Source organism: Hemibagrus wyckioides, linkage group LG14 (genome assembly GCF_019097595.1).
Source record: "Hemibagrus wyckioides isolate EC202008001 linkage group LG14, SWU_Hwy_1.0, whole genome shotgun sequence".
In the NCBI taxonomy this organism is placed as follows: domain Eukaryota; kingdom Metazoa; phylum Chordata; class Actinopteri; order Siluriformes; family Bagridae; genus Hemibagrus; species Hemibagrus wyckioides.
The window spans coordinates 13,274,112-13,297,488 of NC_080723.1; the positions used below are offsets into that span (position 1 = coordinate 13,274,112).

General features: G+C 36.3%; 2 protein-coding genes across 2 annotated transcripts; both read left to right on the plus strand.

Annotated features, from left to right (window-relative positions):
• The first annotated feature begins 1,173 nt into the window (after window positions 1-1,173).
• tnni2a.3 (troponin I type 2a (skeletal, fast), tandem duplicate 3) lies at window positions 1,174-5,578 on the plus strand. Its single transcript, XM_058408685.1, has 7 exons — window positions 1,174-1,259; window positions 2,436-2,471; window positions 3,066-3,102; window positions 3,219-3,347; window positions 4,767-4,856; window positions 4,958-5,134; window positions 5,284-5,578. Exons 2-7 carry the CDS (start codon window positions 2,464-2,466, stop codon window positions 5,368-5,370), a joined length of 528 nt encoding a protein of 175 aa, XP_058264668.1. The 5' UTR covers window positions 1,174-1,259; window positions 2,436-2,463; the 3' UTR covers window positions 5,371-5,578.
• A 715-nt stretch (window positions 5,579-6,293) lies between these two features.
• On the plus strand, window positions 6,294-9,330 carry LOC131365073 (troponin I, fast skeletal muscle-like). Its single transcript, XM_058408683.1, has 7 exons — window positions 6,294-6,411; window positions 7,339-7,370; window positions 7,926-7,962; window positions 8,088-8,216; window positions 8,489-8,578; window positions 8,689-8,865; window positions 9,006-9,330. Exons 2-7 carry the CDS (start codon window positions 7,363-7,365, stop codon window positions 9,093-9,095), a joined length of 531 nt encoding a protein of 176 aa, XP_058264666.1. The 5' UTR covers window positions 6,294-6,411; window positions 7,339-7,362; the 3' UTR covers window positions 9,096-9,330.
• The last annotated feature ends 14,047 nt before the right edge of the window (window positions 9,331-23,377 follow it).

A 23,377-nucleotide genomic window follows, 5' to 3' on the forward strand; every position in this document is an offset into this window, starting at 1 on the left:
AGCACATGGATAGAGAGAAATAGCTCCTCTCACCTCTACTCAGATTTTAGCATCTGATATATGGCTAGAGAGTGCATTAGGTGAGAGTGACTCTGTGAGGGCAGTATTTAAACTGAAACCTGCCTTTTTCATGATTACAATAAGATGAATGCATGCTTCCAGGCTATTCATGTTTTAAAGCCAATAAACCTTTTTCCAGAGGCCACAGACGATGCGTCTTAAGGCCAAGTCGCCTGGAGTGAAGTGAACAATCTGGAAAAATGGCTTAATGAGGGGTTTATTGGATAGATAAGAGATCATGGCTTCCCAAAAGAGCTCTAAGTTCTAAAAACAGGTTTCAAATAGAACAACTTTAGAAAACTAGAAATAGTAATCAATGAACCCTTTTCCTCTATGAGTGTAGGACATATATTTCGGCTTGCATATGTATCCTGAAGCCACTTTAGCGCATACTTTAATACTTGTTTGTATTATGCTCCAATACTTACGCATGTATAGCTATTTCTTATGTGCTCAGACCGGGCTGAGAATCTTACGAGTTGTTGTAGAAGTTTTTTTTGCTTTCTTATATTTTATATTTGACACAATTGACTAGTAAAATAATTATTTGTATAAACATTACATTAAGATGAAAGATTTCCCTGCCACCTGTAATATGAACAAATTCCTGACTGAGGCTCTTGAGGGCAGTGGTGGATTGCAGGTACTGTTAGGCAGAGCTTTAAAGAGAAAAGCAATGAAAACCTCTATGAGATACTTAAAACAAACAAACAAAATAGTCATTACATCAATTAGCGATTGCTCTATACTGTGAAATAAACTGAATGCAGAATTTGAAAGGAGGATACATTGGAAACCAGGACTAAACAATTTCTGTGCTGTCAGAAAAAAAATGAAAAAGTTCAAATTTAACAGCAATAAAGAGGGTCTTATATCATGTTCGGAGGAATCCATTCACGTTGTACTAAATAATGTCACTAACTGTCATTCCCATGCATATTTTAATGAAGCTAAGATATGATCTTGCCTGGCTATTTTTAAGCAATGTGATTAGTTGAGATTAGATGCAGTGTGTATTTCTGGCCATTGGCACACTAATGGCTTTGCTCTTATTACCATAAACAGGGTGGGAGGTATTTGTTAAGAGGTCCATGCCAGCCTTATATACTGTTAGCAACCAGTAATTGGGGTGCCAGTGGCTCGCTTCCCTGAACCATTCCTCCATCAAGCCAGTACCACTGCCACAACTTTTCATATAGGTGAGAGTAAGGTGAACTACACACTTTATACTTTATAATCCTCCTTTGCTACAAAAGGTCTGCTTGGCTTCTGCTCTTGCTGATGGATTGTTGGGCAGTTAATGATGAGATGAAACATGCCAAAGTTTTCTTGTTGTATATGCTTGTTTTAAGCTCAAGGGATCGTAAAGTTTTGTTTCTGTATGCATAATGTACATAGAGGAACAAAAAAGAGGTTTAAAATGCTAAAGTTAAGCTGTGATGCTTGGACACAGAAAAAAAAAATCAAGGATGCTTAAATTTGGGTTTGAAGAGCCAAGAGTTACCATGATAAGTTTCATCTTAGCTTTGCATAGCAGTTACATACTGTAAAAGATTCTTATGTGGTTGCCAAGTTTACAGCTTTAAGTGACAAATAGCAGGCTGGTTATAATTTAAACCTTATTACATCGTTTTTTTGTTTCACATTTGTGCGGAGATGCTGGTATGTGTCTGACAGAAACGTAGTGATAAAGACCTGGAATGCAGTGGCTTGCATAGACATAGGAAATGTTCAATACTGTACTTTATGCTCAGGGTACAGATTTATCCCTGTAACCTCAAGAAGCTCTTGGAAGTGTAGACCTTTGTCCATATTCCTGAGTCAGCTGGTTTAGTAGATTTATGGCTGAGACTCTGTGTATAGCATCCAGGTATCTGCCAAAACGAAAGGTCCGGAAAATGTTGGTGGAATATGATAAGCCCTGATTAATATTAGCATACTGATGATGGTAGAGGGGGTTGGTGGGGTCAGGTGCTCCTCTTGCAGCCATCTGTAAAGACTTTTCCAGAAGCTGAAGTTGGACATTAGATATCAAAGGATGAAACAGATTCGACGAGCTTCCAGGAAGCCTCGGCATGCTTGTGGGTGTAATTAATATACATCAAGGGCGTCTTAAATACTTGAGCACACCTACTTCTGATAGTATTAATGTTGGATAAAGTATTATGTGCGAAGCATCTGCTGGGATTCCTGGGCAAGTCATAATATTCAGAGGAATTGAAAGAAACATGATTAACGCTAACAGCCAATGTGGTGAACTCAAGCACTCAAGGAGTTTAAGGACATTAAAATACAAATAAATGCACTGTTTGCACTGTTTATTTTTAGAAAACTTTTAAATAACTAAAATGCTTTTTCTGTATGTATAATTTCAGGGGTGGAAAATAAAAAGAAGCCGCCAAGATGTCTGAGTATGTATTATATTTTGCCTAGGTTTCTAAATAGACTAAATGTGTTTCCTCTGTGTATTCTGGTTTCCTCCCCCAGTCCAAAGACATAAAATCTAGGCTAATTGGCTTCTCTAAATATTCCATTGTGTGTTAATGTTTGTGTGATTGTGCCCTGTGATGGTATGGCATCCCATCCTGGGCATCCCTTGCCTTGTGCCCTGAGTCCCTTGTGATAGGTTCCAGGCTTATGATATCTGTTTAAAAAAGAGAATTAAATATAAACAATCAGTAGTAATGGGAAAATGCAGTCACAGGTCTGCATAGGATAAATTGTTGTTTAATCTTCTTTTGTAATTATATATGCTACATATTTTATGCTCTGTTTGGCACCCACAGGTTCCTTTATCTGTTACTTTAAAAAAGACTCTGTAAAACCCTACAAAATAACTTGTTCCCTGTTAGACAGGGTTCAAATGAGGAATCGAAAAACCACTAACTCCAAAGAACATCTGGGGAACCATTTTGTATCAGGATATATATATCCTGATACAAGAGGGTACATATATATTGGTTGCTAATATTCTGCATGCTGTTTCCAATATTTTTCTCATATAGAAAAAAGATGACGTCAAGTCGGAGGCATAACCTCAAGGTAAACAAAAAATGAGTGTTGTTACTTTATAAAAGAATTGACAAACTGATAAAAAAAACAAACAAAAAAACCCAACAGGGACTACCTTAATCATATCATCATGTCCTTCTTTACAGAGTTTGATGCTTTCGATAGCTAAGGCCCTGCTGGAGAAAGAGGCCAAACAGTCTAAGGTAGACAAGGAGACCTACATGGCACAGAATTGCCCTGATCTTTCTTTGCCACACTCAGTGCAAGAACTGCAGGTACGCAACATTCACTCTCACACTGTGTCAGCTCTAAACACATTCTAACTAAATGATGTTTATCAGATAGTGATACTTAAAGACATCTTCCTGATTCCTGTAACACAATGTTTAGTTTTGCTGATGTTTTGATTACAAAGAACCAATAAATGCATTTATATGCATTATGAAAAACTGTTAAATTACTACTTACAAATCTTACAGTCATAATTAAAACAGTGAATTATAAGTGTTGTTATTATACAATAGGAGTGATCGGATTGAGGCATCCATTTAAAAGGCAACAATTAAAATGAATCAAGATAAAAATCATAAAGTGATTATTATTTTAAAAAAAAGACAGACGTTTAAATAGGCTAGAAAGGTGATTTGCTTATAACCGTGTTACTTAAATGAATCCTTCTCTACGTCATTGCATTCATGAAACGATTATACTCCTGACTTAACAAAGTTGGTCACATTTTACGGTCAAAATTGTATCATATCAAAACAGATTCAGTATCAGAAAATATCAAATTGTTGCCTTAAAAATCTAAAGTTCACACCATTAATATATAGGCTAGAAATAGCAATCTAATATTGTCATATTGCCAATGGCAGCTTATCTGACACCATTCGATTTAACTTGATTTAATTTAAGATTTAAATTCTTTTTTTTTTATCATCTTTTTTAATTCTATTTATTTATTTTGTATTTTATTTATTTATTTTTTCACTGTACTTTTATATTAACAGTAGTTACAGTAGTAATTTGAAGAACCTTGGTTTTATGTGAGACATTCGAACAGCTCAGCTGAATTCCAGTGATTCCATTGATTCCCTCTTATCTTTGCCCTTCTGTTAGACTTTGTCATTATCAATAGTAAAAGAAGAATGAATCTGCAAGATATAATAAAGAATAGCATACAAAGATGATTTCACGTTTTGATTTAGGCTCAGAATTAAGGTCTGGTCTCACATTACTAATGCTTCCTAAAGCTGTCTATGCTTAACCTGAGTGTCATTAGATCATTACTCTTAACAGCCATGAGATCAAGACAAGGTCTGAGTAAAGATGCTTAAATGTAAAGGAAAGCGTTACCCCAGTCAATAAATATACTGTATGTTTTCATATCCATTCCTGTTAGCTGGGAAATGGGTGTAACTAGCTATATTTTATTTGTGATGTTTTTTTTATTTATTTATTTATTTATTTATTTATTTTTTTACCAAAACCTCTTAGTCCATTAGTAAGCATTTTTTTGCATTTTTGGAAGAAACACAGAATATATATATATAATATATTTAATAATATAATATAATATATATATATATATATATATATATATATATATATATATATATATATATATATATATATATATATATATATATATATATACTTTCTTTGTGAAATTTTCTAACTCAGTTTGTCATTAGGATCTGTGCAAGAAGCTGCACCAGACCATCGATAAGGTTGATGAGGAGAGATATGACTTGGACTCCAAAGTAAAGAAAGCAGACAAAGAGGTATAGTAATGCTCTAATGTTCCTGAGCGTTTGACAGCCTTGCTTGTATTGTGGTTTGAATCACTTTTGACCGTGGCTTTGATGCATGTATGTGTATACAGATTGAGGATCTTAAGATTAAAGTGATTGATCTGAAAGGAAAGTTCAAGAAACCCACCCTTAGAAAGGTGCGCATGTCTGCTGATCAGATGCTTCAGGCTCTGCTCGGCTCCAAACACAAGGTGTCTCTTGACCTGAGAGCCAACCTGAAACAAGTGAAGAAGGAGGTCAAGGAAGAGGTGGGTTATATGAAGTAATATGAAGTACTGAGTAAAACTGTGAATTAAAAAAAAAGTGAATTAAATGACATTCTTCTGTGCTTTTAAATGGTTTTATGATCATTATTTTATTGTACTCTTTAGCCACACATACATTTTCGGGTTCACAGGCTGCAGATGTCGGTGACTGGCGTAAGAACGTTGAGGACAAGGCTGGCATGGATGGCAGAAAGAAGATGTTTGAGGGAGAGGCCTAAATTTCTGGACATTTCTTTGTTTACTTGCTCTGAATACTCTTTACAGGGCATAGTGTGTCACCTTTTTGCAATAGTTGGATTGTATATTCCAGTACTAATGCCTGCTACTTACATTTGATTCATGCAGCATGTTAGTTCTGAAGGGGAAACGTATGTTACTGCCAAAGCACTACCATTAAATGAGTAGGAATGAGAAACCTATACCCATCATGCTTGTTTTGTATTATTTTATTTTCAAATTTTGTCACATATCACACAATTTTTAGCTTTCTCATGACCACCGGATGTCACTAGAACGTCAACAACCTAATCTCACTCCTCTTATTAAATTACATTGTTTTGGTTTATTCTTAATTTTATTTTTAATTTTATTTTTTGTACGTTTTATTTTCTGTACTTACCTCTGATCATGCATCTATTTAAACCTCTAATCTAATAATTTATATCACTGCTATTTTGGGCAACAATCTTATAAATTATTTCATAAAAAAATTAAGAAAAGGAGTTTTTTGGCCGCCACCTTTGACACATGCCCTGGTAAGCAACTCTAATTTTGCTTGTTTCAGTAGATTTTTTTGGAATATGTCAGTACATTAAGACCTAACTTTTTGTCGTACAAAAAAAAGATATTTTTTAGGCATTATTTGTATTATTTTTTAAATATATTCTGTTATATATTATATTATTATTGTATAATTGATTTTTAAAGATGACATTAAAGCTATTTTATATAAAACATATGTACATGCATTTTAAGCTTTCACTATGTCAACTATAGGTTAAGGAGCCAGCACTCGTCTCAGACCTCCTCAAGGAAAGGAAATTTATGAGGTCTGCCGAGTTTGCACTGGAAGTATTTCAGGAACTCGATGGCCTATTGGTCTGGGGTGGAATCCACTTCCATAAAGAGGACTCTTGGGAACTGCTGAGCCATCAGTGGAGTCCATATATATCCTATTTAACTTTTCCTTCTCTCGGTGGGCTCAATCAGTCTTTCCTGTCCTTTTGCCAAGTGTGTTCTGCCCTCGCTCCTGTGCATAGGTGAGCATTTTCCAGCAAAATGTAGCTAATTTGGATAAAACCACAACCATTACATTGTTGCTGAAAATATTTGAGGTTAAAGGAGTAATGCGTAGGTATGTAAATGATTTATCTGAATAAAAGCATATTGCACGTATGGTAAGTGTCTTTCCTTTTTCTTATAGCTTTGCATGTGCTAAGTATTTAATTGGTGTTAGGAACTGAGCCATCTCAATTATTTTTTGGCTACAGTCCTTATTGAACATAATTAGTTAATTGAGTTCACTGGAAATGGCTTTTAACATGAAAATAATTTGCTCAGTAATTTAATCAAAGAAAATTATTAATCATTTTATTATTCTTAGTGTGATGTCTGACATGTAATTGGCAAAAAAAATGTAAATTCACTGTTGATTATAGGAAATTGCTTTCTAGCTGCTCAGGTTTGATATAATATACTACATAATACTAATAGAGTACATTTCTCTGTAATGATCATTGAATTGTTGTTTCCTTTTACTAAAATGACAAATTCTTAAGCTCTAGATCTGAACAGCTGATCTTTAATGAATGTCTATATTTAATTCTCTTTTTAAAATATATTATAGTTTCTATTCGAACTCTAATCACGCCATTATAAACCTTAAACCTTAAATCTTTATTAATGTTAAGACTTTTAAGACCTTTGCAATGAACAGGCTGCATGTCACAGATGTTATATGACACTGTGTCACTAAATTTAGAGATCGTTAGTCCTTAAGAGTTCACAAAATACAAATTCATGCTTATGGTGGGACTTACGGGGATCCTACATTAAAAAAAAATGTAAAGAATTCCAGAGACCAGCACCGGGTGAGAAAGTAAACCTCTGTGATGTGTAATGTGTGAGGCCTTGACATTGTAATATATACTCTTGTCTATTTTTTTATTTTTATTTTTGGTTTGCAGGGTGTGAGCACAACAACTGCCAAGATGTCGGAGTAAGTTCTGTAGCTAAACTTTACATATTATGTTCTGTCACAGTTAAACCCAGCCACAGAATAGGGTGACTAAATCAGTGCAAATGTTTGTACACCCTTTGTAAGTGTGGTTTTTAAATATTCTCTAATGTCCAGTATATGTTCATGCTTTTCATTTTGAACTGCTTACAACCTTTTTGCATTAGGCAACACGCACACACACACACACACACACAAACACACAAACACACACTGCTTTCAGGTCTGGAGAGCATGGCCATGAAAAAGACTTGTTTTTCCTTTGAATTTTGAGTTTATCAAAATTAGATTTCATTTTTTTAACTTCTTGATTCTTTTCCTTTCTGTTCTTTTTATTAATTTTAATTTTAATGATTAATAAAATAGATACCTTTTCTTCCTTCCATTCAGAATTCATTTTCCACACTACTGTGCATACAGTGTGTTAACTTAGCCACGATTATGCACATTATGCATAAGACCTGTGTTCTGTATTAGATAGTAATAAGGCCATAATAAAATTCATGAAAATAATATTACAAATTCCTTTCCGAACAGGAAAAAGTTGACATCCAGCCGCAGGTATCACTTGAAGGTAAATCAGATTAAAATGTAACTAACTAATTATTAAATAATTTCATACAGACTGTAAATGTAATGAACAACCTTAGGCAATTTCCTTAAGCTTCAACCATCCACATTTCTCACTCTGTTCTTCAGAGCCTGCTGCTATCCATTGCCGCTGGCTTGCTGGAGGCTGAAGCCAAGCAGCTTGTGGAGGATAAGGAGTCTTACATAAATGAACACTGCCCACCACTGGAACTTCCAGGCTCTGTGCAGGAGCTGCAGGTAGGAACTCAATCACAGGCACAACACAAGATGAACCTGAATCTGACAAAACCAAAAAGGCACAAGAACTGTAGTCCAAGTACCACAAACTCGTAGTACAGCTTGTGTAAAATAGAATAATAATATATAGCTGAGTAGGTTATCAAAGGTTAAAGGTTATTTAAGGTTGGGGGCATCATAAGCTTTCTGGCAGTCCTTGGATTGAAATGAAAACCCTATTTACCATGACATTACTAAATTACTATTTCCTGAACCTTTTCTTTGTCCCTTAGGACCTGTGCAAGAAGCTCAATCAGAGCATTGACAAGGCTGATGAGGAAAGGTATGACATGGAGGCTAAGGTTGCAAAGACAAACAAGGAGGTAAGAACGTAATTTACCATATGTATGCCACAAACAAAACCTTTAACATACAAAACCTTTAAAGTTTAACCTATAAGACTTGTTCTTTAATCATTACTTGTTTTTTTCAGATTGATGACTTGAGGATTAAAGTTCAGGACCTGAAGGGCAAGTTTAAGAAGCCTGTGCTGAGGAAGGTGCGCATGTCTGCTGATCAGATGCTTCAGGCTCTGCTCGGCTCCAAACACAAGGTGTCTCTGGATCTGAGAGCCAACCTGAAACAAGTGAAGAAGGAGGTTAAGGAAGAGGTGGGTATGAAAAGCAGGTTTCAAAGCAACATGTGATGACCATTTGTGGTTATAAAACCTTAACGATATTTACTTTCCAGCATTTTGACTGTTAATGCGTTGAAACGCTTAATGCTTTGTTTCTGCTTTATTTTTTACAGTCCGCAGAACAAGTTGGTGACTGGCGTAAGAACATTGAGGATAAGGCTGGTATGGACGGCAGGAAGAAGATGTTTGAGTCCGAGGCTTAAGAAGGAATAGTGATTATCATCTGATCTTAATCTTAATTTATCTCTGGCAGTTGTTCTGTAATCCCCCACACACTGTTGTTTCAATAAAGGTGGTTTACTGGTCATTTTTCACATTTTTTTTACACGTCATGTGTATGATATACAGTAAAATACATATTGTATACAGTGTACCGAAATATATATGTGCCCTTTATTGTTGCTCATGCATAAACCAAATAAAAATGGTTTAAAAGAACACACAACTTGGAATCTCTATTGAATAGGCCATACCCTCACACTTAATAAAATATAATTATGTTAATAATAATAATAATAATAATAATGGTAGATTTCCTCAGTAGTATTGGGTGTTTTTAAGCCTTAAAGATTGAGAAATTTAATTCACACTAAATTAATTTACTAAAAGATCGAAAAGGAAGATCACAAAGAACATAGAAAACAGGAAAACAAGGCAGCACACACACACACACACATACATTGTATATATATATACACGAGAGAGAGAGAGAGAGAGAGAGAGAGAGAGAGAGAGAAAGAGAGAGAGCAAAATTGGACTTGCTCATGGCTGCCAAATGATTTCTAGCTTTAGAGCTTTAGCAACAAACATTGCGCTTCTGTGTGGGGTCCTGATTAGTGGACTGGCCACAATCCTGTCTGTCAGAATGAACCATTAATAATGAAAAAGCATATACATCCTACAGCCTAAGAAGTCAGAGTGTTAAATAGGACTTCACTTGCGGACAATTGAACATTAAAAAAGCTTTCAAAAAAGGAAAGTTTGTCCTGACAAGGTGTGTATGCATGTGGGTGCATGTGTCTGTGTGTGTGTGTGTGTGTGTGCATGTTTCAGAGGGCACACTCTACACACCATAACATGTGATTCAGGGACCTTCAGAAGATTCACACTGTACTTTTATGATGTTGAGTCTAATTACTGTCATTGCTTTTCTGTAAGATTTTAAATAATTATAGCTTTAAAACCTAAAGCATCAAAATATTGACCTACTTTAATTATGATAAAGTTTGTCACATTCCACAATGGAAAAGTGTTTTTTCCAGGCTTCTGGTGAAATGAATAATTTGGCTGTGGAATCAGCTCTCCCACTGAGAGAGAAGGAGTGTGTTTTACTCTGGGCAAGTCCCAGTCATGCAAGCGAATCAAAGAACTTTGAGGTTGTAATGAAATTAGGTTGTAACAAGTTTCTTGCTTTTTTTCGTCATGCTTAATATGCATAACTAATCAGAATGTCTCAAGCATTCTTTTTACAGACTTCTTCTCTGATTTCACCAAGTTGTTTCATAAATTCTAAATCCAGTCATGTAATGGAAAATTCCACATAAAAGTAAAGGTTATAAATGTTCATTTAAAAGATCTCTAGAAGATTTCTGTGTGTAAATTTCTTATTTTTATATTCTTTCATACTCACTTTCTGTTTTTCTTTCTTCTTCTTCTTCTTCTTCTTCTTTTAAATCAAAGATTATATAACAGGGTGAAGTCGATATTGGCCTAGGATTAGTTGATGTAGCAGGCAGTCACTTGCCCGGATGATCTCATGTGCCATGGGACTGTTTATTTATGATTGACTACAGAATATATATTTCAAAGCCTCATGACTAAAGCTAAACCAATAAAAGACTATTTTGTTGTATTTGATAACATGACATCAGGAATATGACATGCAATTTACAAATTTTAGTTTATTAACAGCCCAAAACCTATTAAAGTTATTTCCACTATGGATCACTTTTTTTTCCCAAACCTCTTTTAGTCTAGTAGAAATAATTAACCTTCATTTCCTTGATTAGGAATCACATTATTCCTATTTCCTAGACCCAAAACAACGCAGAAAGTGACTTTCATTTTCAGACACACATTTTCAGCTTCAGTCACTTTCCCCTAACTGAACTCGGACACCTGGTGCCTCCATGTATGGTGAAGGCTGCCTGACGCTAATAGCCTCAGCCATGCCCACTTGTTTAGTGTCTGCTGTTCTTAAGTTTCCTCTAGAAGCTCAAATGTGAGACCAAGATGAGTTGACTTGCTAAGAATATCTCCTGAATCTGTAGCACTGAATGCAAGAGGATACTGAGCTATGTTAGGTGCACAAGACATGCACTGAGATGCTCTCAGTTGTAAAATATGAGCTAGGTGGCATTTTTATCCATCCAGGATACCATGTCGAAATTTTACATTTGCATTTTGAAGTATAATGAATTCCCTTATGTGTTTGAGTCGTCTTATTGTCCGACTGAATGTGGGTTTAAGTTATCATTATCCCACATGTTTTTTTGGCAATGACATATTGCATACTTTTCCAGAAATAAAAAAGATAATAAACCCAGCCAGCAGGCCTGTTAAAGCTAACATGTTATTATGGCAATGATGTCATGACCCACTGCAGATTCTTTTAAATGCAGGAAAGTGTGAGAAAACAGCTGCTTCCACTCATTACAGAGAGCACACACCACAGCACAGCTCACAGAGTACAAAGCAGAGTTTATGAGACTTCAAGTCTCCAATACATATATGGAAAAGCAGGCTTAATACCTGGGGTAACTAATATGGGGAATTTTTAGATTTGAAGAAATTAGGTAGTAACTCAATCCTAGCTGAGTTTGGAGCTAGATGTAATGGTTCTGCTCACCCTGGGTGTTTAATGGGTGGCCTCTCTGGGCTAATAAATCCCCCACAGATTCAGTGCACAGGTCAATTCTACCACCATCTGGTTAAACATAGCGCATGTAACACAGTGGGTCATGTTTACAACAGCACAATGTTCTAGCAGCACAGACGCACAGTCCAAAGACTTAACCAACCGTTAGTTGGCTCCGCTAAATATATATTTTTATGTGTGTTTAAATGATACCTCAAGTAAAATTAGGCATTTTAATACCAACTGCATCGTGACCTTAGTATTATAGGGTTCTATTTCATTCATTCTTATAATTCAGAACCTCATGACACTAAGGTCATGAAATACTCCTAAGCGAATTGGGTGACATGACTTTCCTGCACATAAGGCAACTTCTTACAAATTGTTGAAAATTTATCCAAAGTGAGATCATTCGTTTTTGCGTCTAATGCCTGTTCAAGCTTGCATGCTGATGCTATCAGCATTGACAGAGCAGGCTGTACAGGATGTGTGTGGAAATGACCTGCATTAACCTACACTCTAAACCCCAATACAACCCTTGTTTCCCAGACTGCATGAGATCATAGCTTTCGTCAGAAGCCTCAGTGTGCCTCTGGCATTTTTGAGCCTCACTGTCTGGAAAAAGTTGTGATGAAATTTTTTACTTGTGTATTTGGCTTGTGCTCAGTACTTGACTCAGGAGATTATCTTTTCCCACAGACACCAACCAATCAGAGGTGAAACGTATCTCTTAATTTTTTTCCCCTATGTTTTTGCATAGCTATATTTTATGAGATTTTAATTCATTTATTTATTAAAACTGACCTTCTGTCCATCTGAATTTTACCACTAGATGGTGCATGGATTCAGGTCATGTTCTTGGGGGGTCTAACATGCCCCAGACTTGCCCCTCTATTGGTTTCTCTTCCTAATAGTTTCAAGCTGTTTTTTTCTACAGATATAAGCCTTACCGTGAAAAGTGCGCCAATATCCAATGAATATCAAGGTAGGTAATGTTTTTGGAAAACATGTTTTTTCCCCTGCCAAGTTGCCAAGTTGAGAGTAGGTCCCTCAGTATCTCATATCTTAAGTAGTGGAACTGGAATATGTCATAATATCTGGCATATCACTGCCTGCCCTCTATGGGTATATATAGTTAAAATAAATGTCTAAATTTCCCACAAAAACATGGCTTAGGAAGAAAGCAACAATCATCCGGCACTCCATATCAATGATCTAAGCCTTTAAATATGTTTAGATTTTCCTCAAGAGAAACAAAGAAAAATATATGTTGAGGAGAATACTGAGAACATTTTGAAAAAGTCCTGACATTATGAATGCAATCTAATCTAAGGTAAATTTCATGATATTTTCTTAGGATTAGCTATAGGAAGTCAAATAGCTGTTGGATCTTTTATTCGAAGTGTGCAGATTGGTCTGACTTTTTTTTAGTTTCCTACAACCTTAAACAACCGTAAAAATCCACCCTGGTTGACTTGCATATAAATATTCATAATTAATAAATGATCTTCAGATGTGTGGGTGGTGAACGTTTTCGGTTGAAATTTCTTTTACTGAATTGTTTATCTATTTTGACGTTGGTTAATGGTTCCCTAATTGACCAACTATGGCATTTGACTACCCACTGATCGTCATGCAAGTGAGAATAAGCCCTTGCTCCATTGATACCTAAAGATAGTAATGCAGCAGTGCCGTCAATATAACAGAACGTTGATGGAAAATGGTGACTGGCAAAAGAAGCTCTTTCGCTTTTGTTTTTTAATAGCTAACAGATTTTTTTTGTCTACTATTAACTGTAACAATGCTAGCAATTCTTTCTAACTTTGTGGTGTCATAGCAGTACAAAGACAGGAATAAGGAAAATACAGCATTAACCAACAAATTAACACAAGAATTATTAAGAAAATCACAATTATTTCAATGAGGAATTTGTTTCAGGCTGGAGCTTTCCTTTAAGGGTTCATCCATAGGCACTTTTAGAAGTTCTAAATGCAACCTTTTCCCTAACAAGTCTGTTTAAACTTCCTTATCTCCTAAAGGATAGGGAAGAAAGTAGATAAGGACTGAGAACTGATCTTTATCTGCAGAATCAGTGACTATCAACTGTCCAGAGCCTAGCAGGGGGCCAGAGATACTTCTGTTGCTTTTCGAATCCACATAGCTATTTGCCCCTGAAAACAATGGCTTGTTTTTTTTTCTGTTCTTTCTTTTCCAGAGTTTAGCTCTGCTGCTGAAAAAGTCATTTGCAATTCTAAACTAGTTAAGAAAACCAAAGAAAAGATTATAATCTTTATGTTTTACTGAGATTTACATTCATATTAAATTCCTATTCCGTTCACTTTATAAACAGAACATAATCCAGCCTTTCCAAACTAAAATATTTATCTATTTTTGTTCATAAAACCTTAAGAATCTGACAGTGATATAATAATAATAATGAAAAACTAATTCTTATATAAAGAGTCATATATGTATATAGACACAGGCCACACATGGTTTTCTTTGGCAGGAAGCTTGTGTTTAGACTCGCACACTTATTAAAAATTAGTACATACGTTGTTTGACGTTGATCTGGAAGAGCAAACAAAAGTAAACTTGTTGTAGACTTTCAATGACATCAGCCCAGTTTACACCCACTCACCAGACCGCAGGAGACGAGTCACATGGTGAGTGATTATTGTACTAGGAATCAGCATCACCTCGCTGGTATTATCTCAGCCTGTTGGTATGCACCCACACACTGCTCCTATTCCCAAATCACTGCAGCTTTAAGGACCTCTAGAGCTTGAAAATCACAAGGCTGACTATTGGAGCATTACTCTGGCTGTGGACGAAGTATGGCTTGCTTGCTGTAAAGCTTTAGGTGGGAGCAATAAAAGGCAGCTAGACTCTGTAAAAATACCTAAACTACCTAGGCAGCAGATGCTGAGCAACATGGACAGGAGAGAACTACATCTAGTTAGGATGTTGGATCACACAGACTTGAGAAGTTATGTAGTGTACGAATTAGACAACTGATGTATTGTATACGCATTTGTCTGGAAGTGTTTCTGCATTTGCATACATTTAGTGCAGTTATCCCTTAATTGTCACAAATGACTCAAAAACGGTCAAATAATTTGTGCGAAGATTTTAACAATGAATAAAATCAAATCCGAAGTCTACATCGCCTTTTCTAAATGTGTCAGAAACATTCTTTTATAATTTGTAAGCTGTTATAACAGCCCGCATCCTCTTCCTATCCTTTGAAGAGCAGCTGTAATATTCAGATGTCATACTGGAAAGATTCAGCCAGATGTCTTACACTCGGTTCTTCCAACAATTAAACTCTGTATATACACTACAGTTCATTTTATCACTTTATACAATCTACAATATGCCTCTGATGATTTTACCTTGTGGAACACATTTCCACATGCAATATATACATCTCAATATACAGTGCTCAAAAAAGAAATGAAGGGAAAAACTTGACTCACAAATTGGATCTTGTTGAATGAAATATTCAAGTTCTTGTATGGACAATAACAAGCACACCAGTAGGCTGCTGGAGGGTGTTTTCTAAGGCTCTGGCAATGTTTGTCCTGTTTCACCTTTGCACAAAGGAGCACATATTGGTCCTGACGCTGGGTTGTTGCGCTTCTGTGGTCCTGTCCAGCTCTCCTCCTTCCACGACCTGTCTCCTGGTATCTCCTCTTGAAAGAAATCTTCCAAGAAATCACCAAACCTCCTTGTGATGGCACGTTTGCTTGTACTTGCCATCTTGGAGGAGCTAAACTATTTGTGTAACCAGTTTGAGCTGCAGGTACTGCTTCATGCTACAAGTAGTAGTGACAGGCACCCAAACAAAACTCAAAACTAGAGACAAATCTGTCAGGAAGAACAAGATGGGAGCAACTGTCTGTGGTCACCACGCGCAAAACCATTTCCATTTTCAGGGGTCTTGCTGTTGCCCCTCCACTTTAATTTGCATCAAAGCAGGGGAAACTCATGCTTCCTAAATGGACATATTAATATCCCTGAAGTTTAACTGACTTGAAGTTATACTGTGATGATTAAGTGTTTTTTTGAGCAGTGTACATTTCAATAATCAAATGTTTACAGGGTACTCTGTTTATTTATTCTTAATTCTTCTTTTTTTAAAATTAATATTATGTATAAATGTCTTTGATGGTATCTGAGAATGACAATAAAGTATCTTACCTTACTTTACAAAAAGTATATACTTCACATATAAATAATCACGAGTCATGTGTGAGAAATGTTCCAGATGTAATTTTCTCACGTATTATTCATTTTCACGTGTGTACGCAGTTCATGGCATGACGTTGAAATGCACTTTCTCAGGTTTTTCATGTGATTGCATAAAGAAAAAACAGATGTTCACTTGTGATTTTTCCATAAGGATGGAGAGTCATGACAAACAAACAAGCTCTGAAAAGACTTTTCTGCTTCATGTTCTTGATTGCTGTCTTCTTGCAGCATGCATCCGTTTCATTTTACAACTGCTCAAATTCTTTAACTTCTGATAAACAGTAAAGAGGTAATTTCCCCCCCTTATTTTCATGCAGAGCCCATGGGGGATACGAACATCTGCATTTAATTATATTCTATTGTTAGTATCTAGTTAGTAAATTCAAATGAGAGACATGAAGCAATTCTGTGCATTATTTTCACTGATTATCTCAAACGTTCCTTTAAAAAATAGACACATTACAGGCAGGAATAGGATATGAGATATGCTGTACCAGTCCTACACAATCCTGCACAGTTTAAGATGGATGAGTATGTGGAATGTGGCATGAAAGTGGTGTGCAAAGCCTGACAGAGACATATCTATCAGTTCAGCCCTGTAGAGCAACATGTTTATTTTCATGTTCTGAATTTAAAGATTTTACAGCAGAACTGATTCCCAAAGAGGCCAAAATCTTGCACTCGTTCATGACTTAGAAAAGTTTTTAATAGCAATAGTGAGGTTGAGTCATGATTTTCCTTGTGCAATTGAGGATTTCATAAGATGGATAAATCACTAGTTCTTTTTGCCAGTCTTTTTGCCACTATGACTCATAGCATACAGTTGTACCCAATGATCATTACATAAAAGCTCTATATGCTACATTTATATTCATAATCCATTATACTGTGGTAGTCATGGTGAGGTCAATAGTATTATTCTGCCAGTTTTCATGTAGGAATTTAAATGGCCAAGAACAATGCTGAGTTGCGCTGCAGGAGCCTTTCAGCAGTGCTGAGTACTGATCAGAGGATGTTTTGCACAGCTGGGATTCATTCCAGCTTTTATGAACATGATGCTTTATACGTTTTTTTTTTCTTTTTTGACACATTGTATCCCGATAATGCGGCTTTGTTTGGTTCTTTCACTTGTTTCCAAACCTCACCGCATGCAGCTGCAGCCTTGAACTTTAAATAATCGTGATTAGTCCACTTTTTTTTCCTCAAAGACTTGTTTGTGGTGATATCTAGAGAATTAGCTGTGATACGGACTCACTCCAGTTGTAGCATGTTGAAGTGAACCACATATGTTTTATGTATCTTTGTCACTGACTGAAAGTGATCAGTTTCAAAGAAACCATGTGCTTGCCAAGTTCTTATGTTTCTGTTGCTGGACTGTGTAGGTGGGAAGTGATGAGCTGTGTGTAAGTGTGAGAAAGAGAGAGACTGTGTATGATAGTGTTCTTTATTGTGTGTGTGTGTGTGTGTGTGTGAGGGAGAGGGAGTGAAGGCCTTTGCATTCCTCACTCTGAGTCATGGGTCAGCCCTTAGTTCTGTGAGATGACTGGATTTATTTCCTATGATCAGCAGAAGTTTCTCTTTCATCTCTGACCTGAAACGAGCTGCGCACAGTGTGGAGGAGGGAGAGCCACAGGGTCACAGGGTTGCATGCGTGTCCAGAGTTCCTGCACTTATCCATGGCAACATAAAACCTGTCCAGCAATCCTTTAATTATGAGCCATATATTTGTTCCGTCTGAGATTATTTATGAACCCTTGCTATGTCAGGTCATAAGGGAGTTTGACCTTTTAATGATTGAAAAATGACCTTTCAAATTGACCTTTTGTAGTCATGTGATTCATTTTTGGTTTAGCTATGAGTTCCTTATTAAATATAAGGTGTCATACAGTATGTTTCCACAACAGAAATCTTCTTCTAATTAACCTCCAAACCCCATTTAGCTATCAGAAGTCCTATACAGTGGATTAATTCTCAGTATTGAATTGACCATGCTATGCTGACATTTTAAACACAAAAGCCTATCCAAGTTAAATAAACCAGGCTGACTGTCTCTCTTCCCAAGATCCAGATTATGTGCTTTTGCCACTATGTGTAGAGGTGGAACAGAGCAGGTGATGACATCCCCAAGAGGCCCCAGGAGATGGACTTGTGAATGCAGGAGATAATCAAGAGACTGTTCAAGGTTGTAGCAAGGCGAGGAATAAGAATGTGAAAAGAATGTGATGCTATCTGACACAGCTGTGATTGTCTCATCTTCATCTAAACATCACCCAACCATGGAAAAATGATTCGACCATTTGCTACTTGAAGAAATTTACAAAGCCTCAGAATGTTAATGCTATTTGAATGCTAGAGCAAACAGTTTACAAAGAGCAACAACAAGTTTGTAAATTCATGGTCATTTAAGTATGCACAATAGTTGTTTGGTCTAAGCACTAGGAAAACAAAAGATACTGCAGGAATTAACACTCAGTGTTTAGTTTCCAGGTATTGCCCTTGGTGTCTGCTATAGAAAACAGCTGGAGCCACTGGATCCTCAAGAACAAGACTGAAGATCTTCTCTTGTATCTAGCCTGTTTAGAAAATTTCACTAATACAAAACAATGACCATGTTTATAATGTCACCTCTTATTTTTACTTTTCAATATTTTCTGATCAGTAGCACTCAAACGAATGTATATAACAGGGTCCAGTTTTTATGTCAGGCTTTTCACAGTAAAGTATGCATTTCACACTGTGTGCTGGAATTTGACTATTTTATTCAAACTCAGTGGCTCACACAAGTTCATGGTCATTTGTACCATCTTTCTGCATCAGATACAGTTGAAACAGTCCAGACTGTACAGTAAATCTGAAAACAGTGGCAGATATTTTCACAACAATCAGTGTCATTTTGCTCATGGTGGCTCACACCGCATCATTGCCGCGTTATTTTCTTTTAAATGATGTGATGTGAGCCACACTGAGCAAAATGACAATGAGAAAACAAGTGAAAGAAAAAAGGCAATATATTTACTAAAATATGGAAAATAGTTACATATTTAAATAACCACTGGGGCAAAGATAAAAGTTCACTACAAAAAAAGAATAAGAACATTTGATCAGACCCAGTTGTCTTAAAAAGCAAAAAGTAATAAAACCAAAGAGTTTGTTGTTCACATTTTATACCATTTAGCGAATTATAGATAGAGCCACATTCCTGATGTAATCCCACCAGTGAAAGTTTTTGTTGTGGGCGGTGGTAGCTCAAGTGGTTAAAGCTCTGGGTTGTTGATCGAAAGGTCAGGGTTTAAGCCCTGCACTGCCAAGCTGCTGGGCAATTGAGCAAGGCCCTTAACCCTTTCAGCTCCAGGGCCACTGCGTCATAGCTGCCCCTGCACTCTGACCCCAACTTCCTTAGCTGGGATATGCGAAGAAAAGAATTCCACTGTGCTGTAATGTATGTGTGGCGATTATAAAAGCTTCATCTGTTTGATTGTAGATGGCAATATAAATGTGGCAGGGCAGTGTTATCTAAATATCATGAATATTTTAATATTATACTGTAAGGGCACATATGTACCCTGTGGAATAAAGGCCCAGTTCTAGCATGAATTTTTCAACAGTTTTCGAAAACTCTATAATGAAATAGATAGAAAAGGGTAAGGATTAAATGGGTAAATATGTACCTATGCATAAAAGTGGAATGATGTCATGTAATATATGCCACAACATCATTTCTCAATTCTTAGCAGTTAGCATTAATACAATTTCTATAATATTATTATATATGATTAATTTAGTTAGTGCTCTGAGAGTAGTGGCAGCTGTACGGCAAATCACAGGTTAATATGCTTGCTCATACAGTGATGGGCAATTGTTGTGGTGAAGTTTTCTGTTTATTTACACACAGTCACTGTGTCAGCTCTGTCAGAGGTAGGGCTTACAGAGCAGAATAACATGTGTTTTCTGTTGTGAGGTTGTTTGTTTGTTTGTTTATAGTTATTGTAAATGATAAAACTAATGAACTTGTTTGAGTGAACGTAACTAACTGAATATGTTTGACATCATTCTCTAACAAATAGAGTAATAAATAGAAATTAAACTGTGGCATAAATTACTTTGGTATAAATGCCAAATTGCTGTTCTATATATAGGAATAAACACTTCGGGACAGTTTTATAGGAAAATAATAAGCTTTGGGTGGTAATACACAGCACACATGCAAGGCTTTTATAGATCCCTTTGGTGTTCATAAACAAAAAGAAATGTGCGAGGATCTAGACTAGAGCAGTCTAACAAACAGATGCCATTTGGTTATAATCTGACTGAATTTATATTAAATAAATAGTTAAAATTATATCTTCATGTTATTGTTATTGACCAGTGGAGTGCTGTTCGGCTAAACTATCACTTTCAAATAGAAGGTCCTTATGGCTTGGCATCCTGTCATGATGCTAATCGGAGGTTGATCCTGTAATGACTGGATACATAAAATGTATGTATCTAATATGATTACAATGTTGAGAAAGTTATGGCGATGAAAGTGGGGTTGCTGCCCAACCTGGTAATAATCTTATTTATAAACTGAAAAAAGTTAGCTAGATAGATAAATATGTCCATTATGTTTAACTCTTCAGTAAGAATGTTAGGTATCTAGCTTCATTTGTTAAAGCAATATAAATTAGGAATGTTACCGAACTAGCAAGCTACATTCTTCATTAGCAAGCCAACTCCACTGAGATAGTTGAAGATAGTTAGCTACTTATTATCTCTCCTATTTGCTTGCAACAACAACCATCTTCTATTGGTTTGGAAAGGTATAAGATAGTATGGTAAAGTATATGTATTAGTATTTGGTTAAACCGAAAGATCACTTTTCAAAATCTGACAGAGACATTTTGTAAAACAAAATCTGACTTGCTCTTTAAAAATCATGATAGCTACATGTCTTCCACAGGAGTCGATTCCTTATATAATAATTTTCCAAAGATGCAAAAGCTTTTTGACACAAATATATTTTGAAATATACACAAATAAAAAGTACAATACTACCAACAGAACAGCGTGCTTTTAAAACAAAGTGGACCATTTGTGTATGGTATAGACATGAAGTACAGCTCAGTGTAAATAAGAACATGGTAGTATTTGACGGAACACTAAATGACCGAGTCTGTCAGCAGTTTGATGGCTTTAGGCGAAACACTCCCTGAGTCAGTAGGCACTATGCTGTGCACCCACGATAGCCGAGAAAACAGACATGCCGAGCTTGCTGAGATATGCCATGACCTTCATCAATGATACTCCATACACTACATACACGTTTTACTTAATGACAGAAAGTGTCCTGAATCATTCTCTGTTTTCCCACCAGCTGTAACACAACTGCAGGCTGCACATATTTTATGTCTGAGACTGTTGGCTGTAGAGGTTTTAGTGCAGCTGTGGTGTTGAGAGCTGATTCTGAGAGATTTCATAAGCAGTGACACAGTCTGTTCCCAGTAAAAAGATTCTGTTTGGTTCCTAGGTGTTCTGCATATTTGCTCCAGTTTTTAAAGCTCCAATAAATGTCCACCCACCTACTGTTAATGTCCTTGAATGTGTACATGGAGTGGTCATTTCCCTTCACATGTGCTGTCTTTTGACTTCCACCATGAGGTAATTCTTCCTGTTTATATCCATGCAGCGTAGCCAGGATAGGCAAGATTAATAGATGTTGCTGCATGAAAAGTGGAAATCCTTGTCTTTTCTTCCTTCACTGTAAGTCCACCAGTCTTTTCAGTCATTTTCTCTGTTCTCACACACATACAGACACACACACACAGCAAGGTCTGATGATCCTGCCCTTACTCTTACTGTGGGCACTCTGCCATTGCCTGGATTAAGTGTCAGAAGAATGGATACTTGTTGTTTTCTGTTTGTCTGTAAGCAGGAAAACTTCATTCAGTTAGTGACACTGTTGCTTTCTTTCTTATGTAGGAAAACATTTTGTCCTACAATCCCATCCTCAGATCTATTTGAACAGCAGGATCACATCATCATCCTGCTGGATATAGCTATAGAACTGTTTACTGGACCAGTAAAAGCCTTGGAAGAGGTAACATTTCCATTTGACGCTTTTGTTTTTCAAAATATCTGCAAGCGCTCCTCTTTCAGGGTTAAAAAAAAAGATCTATGGGTGTTGTAAACAAGACTGGACACTGAGGACAAAACGTGTTTCCATTGTACAGCATGTCATTATCAAGAACATAGCACCACTTCAGTCCTGAATGGTGTGTTGTTTGCCATGGTAACAACGTTAATAGTGCTGCTGGGGTCTAAGAAATTGAATTAGCTCTGTGTGTGTGAGTGTGTGCTGTAAGGCACAATGGGAGACACTGGACATGAAGGGGCGAGGACTTGGGTGAGAGATGCATGATTTTGAGCAGTGCTTTATGATCCGTGGTGGAAACACATGAGAAAATGCACTCAAGAAGGTGCAATTGAGGTTGGCGTCGGTAAACGATGTGCCAATACAGTTTGTTGAAGAATAAACTTTAATCAGGTCGAAACACTAACAGTTTACACATTTACCACGTGTATGTAATTCCACCAAATTGCAAATGGTGATAAATCTACCTGGATCTGTAGAGTGCTTACGGTAATTCAATTCAATTCACTGTCATTTGCATTGAACTTTTAGCAGTAACCCTTTTCACAAAGCCGCTATACAGATCACTAGATGTAGATTTAAACCCTAATGAGCAAGCCACAGGCCACAGTGACAAGAACGAACTCCTTTAGATGACATGAGGAAGAAACCTTGAGAGGAACCAGATTCAAAATAGGATTCATTCTCTTCTGGGTGACACCGGATAGAGGGATTATAGAGCATTACTTTTCTACAACTGTATATTTAAACTCATCACAATACTAATTACAGACCTGACAGTTATTTATTGTTTTCACAGACTGTGACAGTATTCTGATGTACAGGATTGGCCAATAGCTCTTTTCTATCAAGACTGGTATCTTGTGAAAGTCCCAGAATTACACAAAGTTTCAGAAAATCCCCCATACTAAACCATTCACATTGGAGCATGTATTATTACACAATGGGTTTCACTGTATTTGAGTCTGAAAAAAACAACACAGATTTCTTTGATTAGCCGTTAAATGGCTTTGAATTTGAATAAATATTAATGAAAAAATAAAGATTTACATTTCTCTCTTTCTTGACTTCATACCTTTCCTAGTAATTTCATTTTAGTTTCTGAATGATTCACAGTAGTTACTGAATAAAATGTATACTTCTAATCTGTCCTATCTTTTATTTTAAGAACAGGTTCTTACATGACAGGTATTTTATGACATTGTTTGTTCAATAAGATTTATGTACAAAAACAAATAAGCGCC

Bases quoted from the DNA above. Each gene is read 5' to 3' on its own strand.
- tnni2a.3 (XM_058408685.1), top strand. The intron at 4,857-4,957 runs GTATAGTAATGC...ATGTGTATACAG, and splicing joins TAAAGAAAGCAGACAAAGAG to ATTGAGGATCTTAAGATTAA. The intron at 5,135-5,283 runs GTGGGTTATATG...TCGGGTTCACAG, and splicing joins AGAAGGAGGTCAAGGAAGAG to GCTGCAGATGTCGGTGACTG.
- LOC131365073 (XM_058408683.1), top strand. The intron at 7,963-8,087 runs GTAAATCAGATT...TCTGTTCTTCAG, and splicing joins GCCGCAGGTATCACTTGAAG to AGCCTGCTGCTATCCATTGC. The intron at 8,217-8,488 runs GTAGGAACTCAA...TTTGTCCCTTAG, and splicing joins GCTCTGTGCAGGAGCTGCAG to GACCTGTGCAAGAAGCTCAA.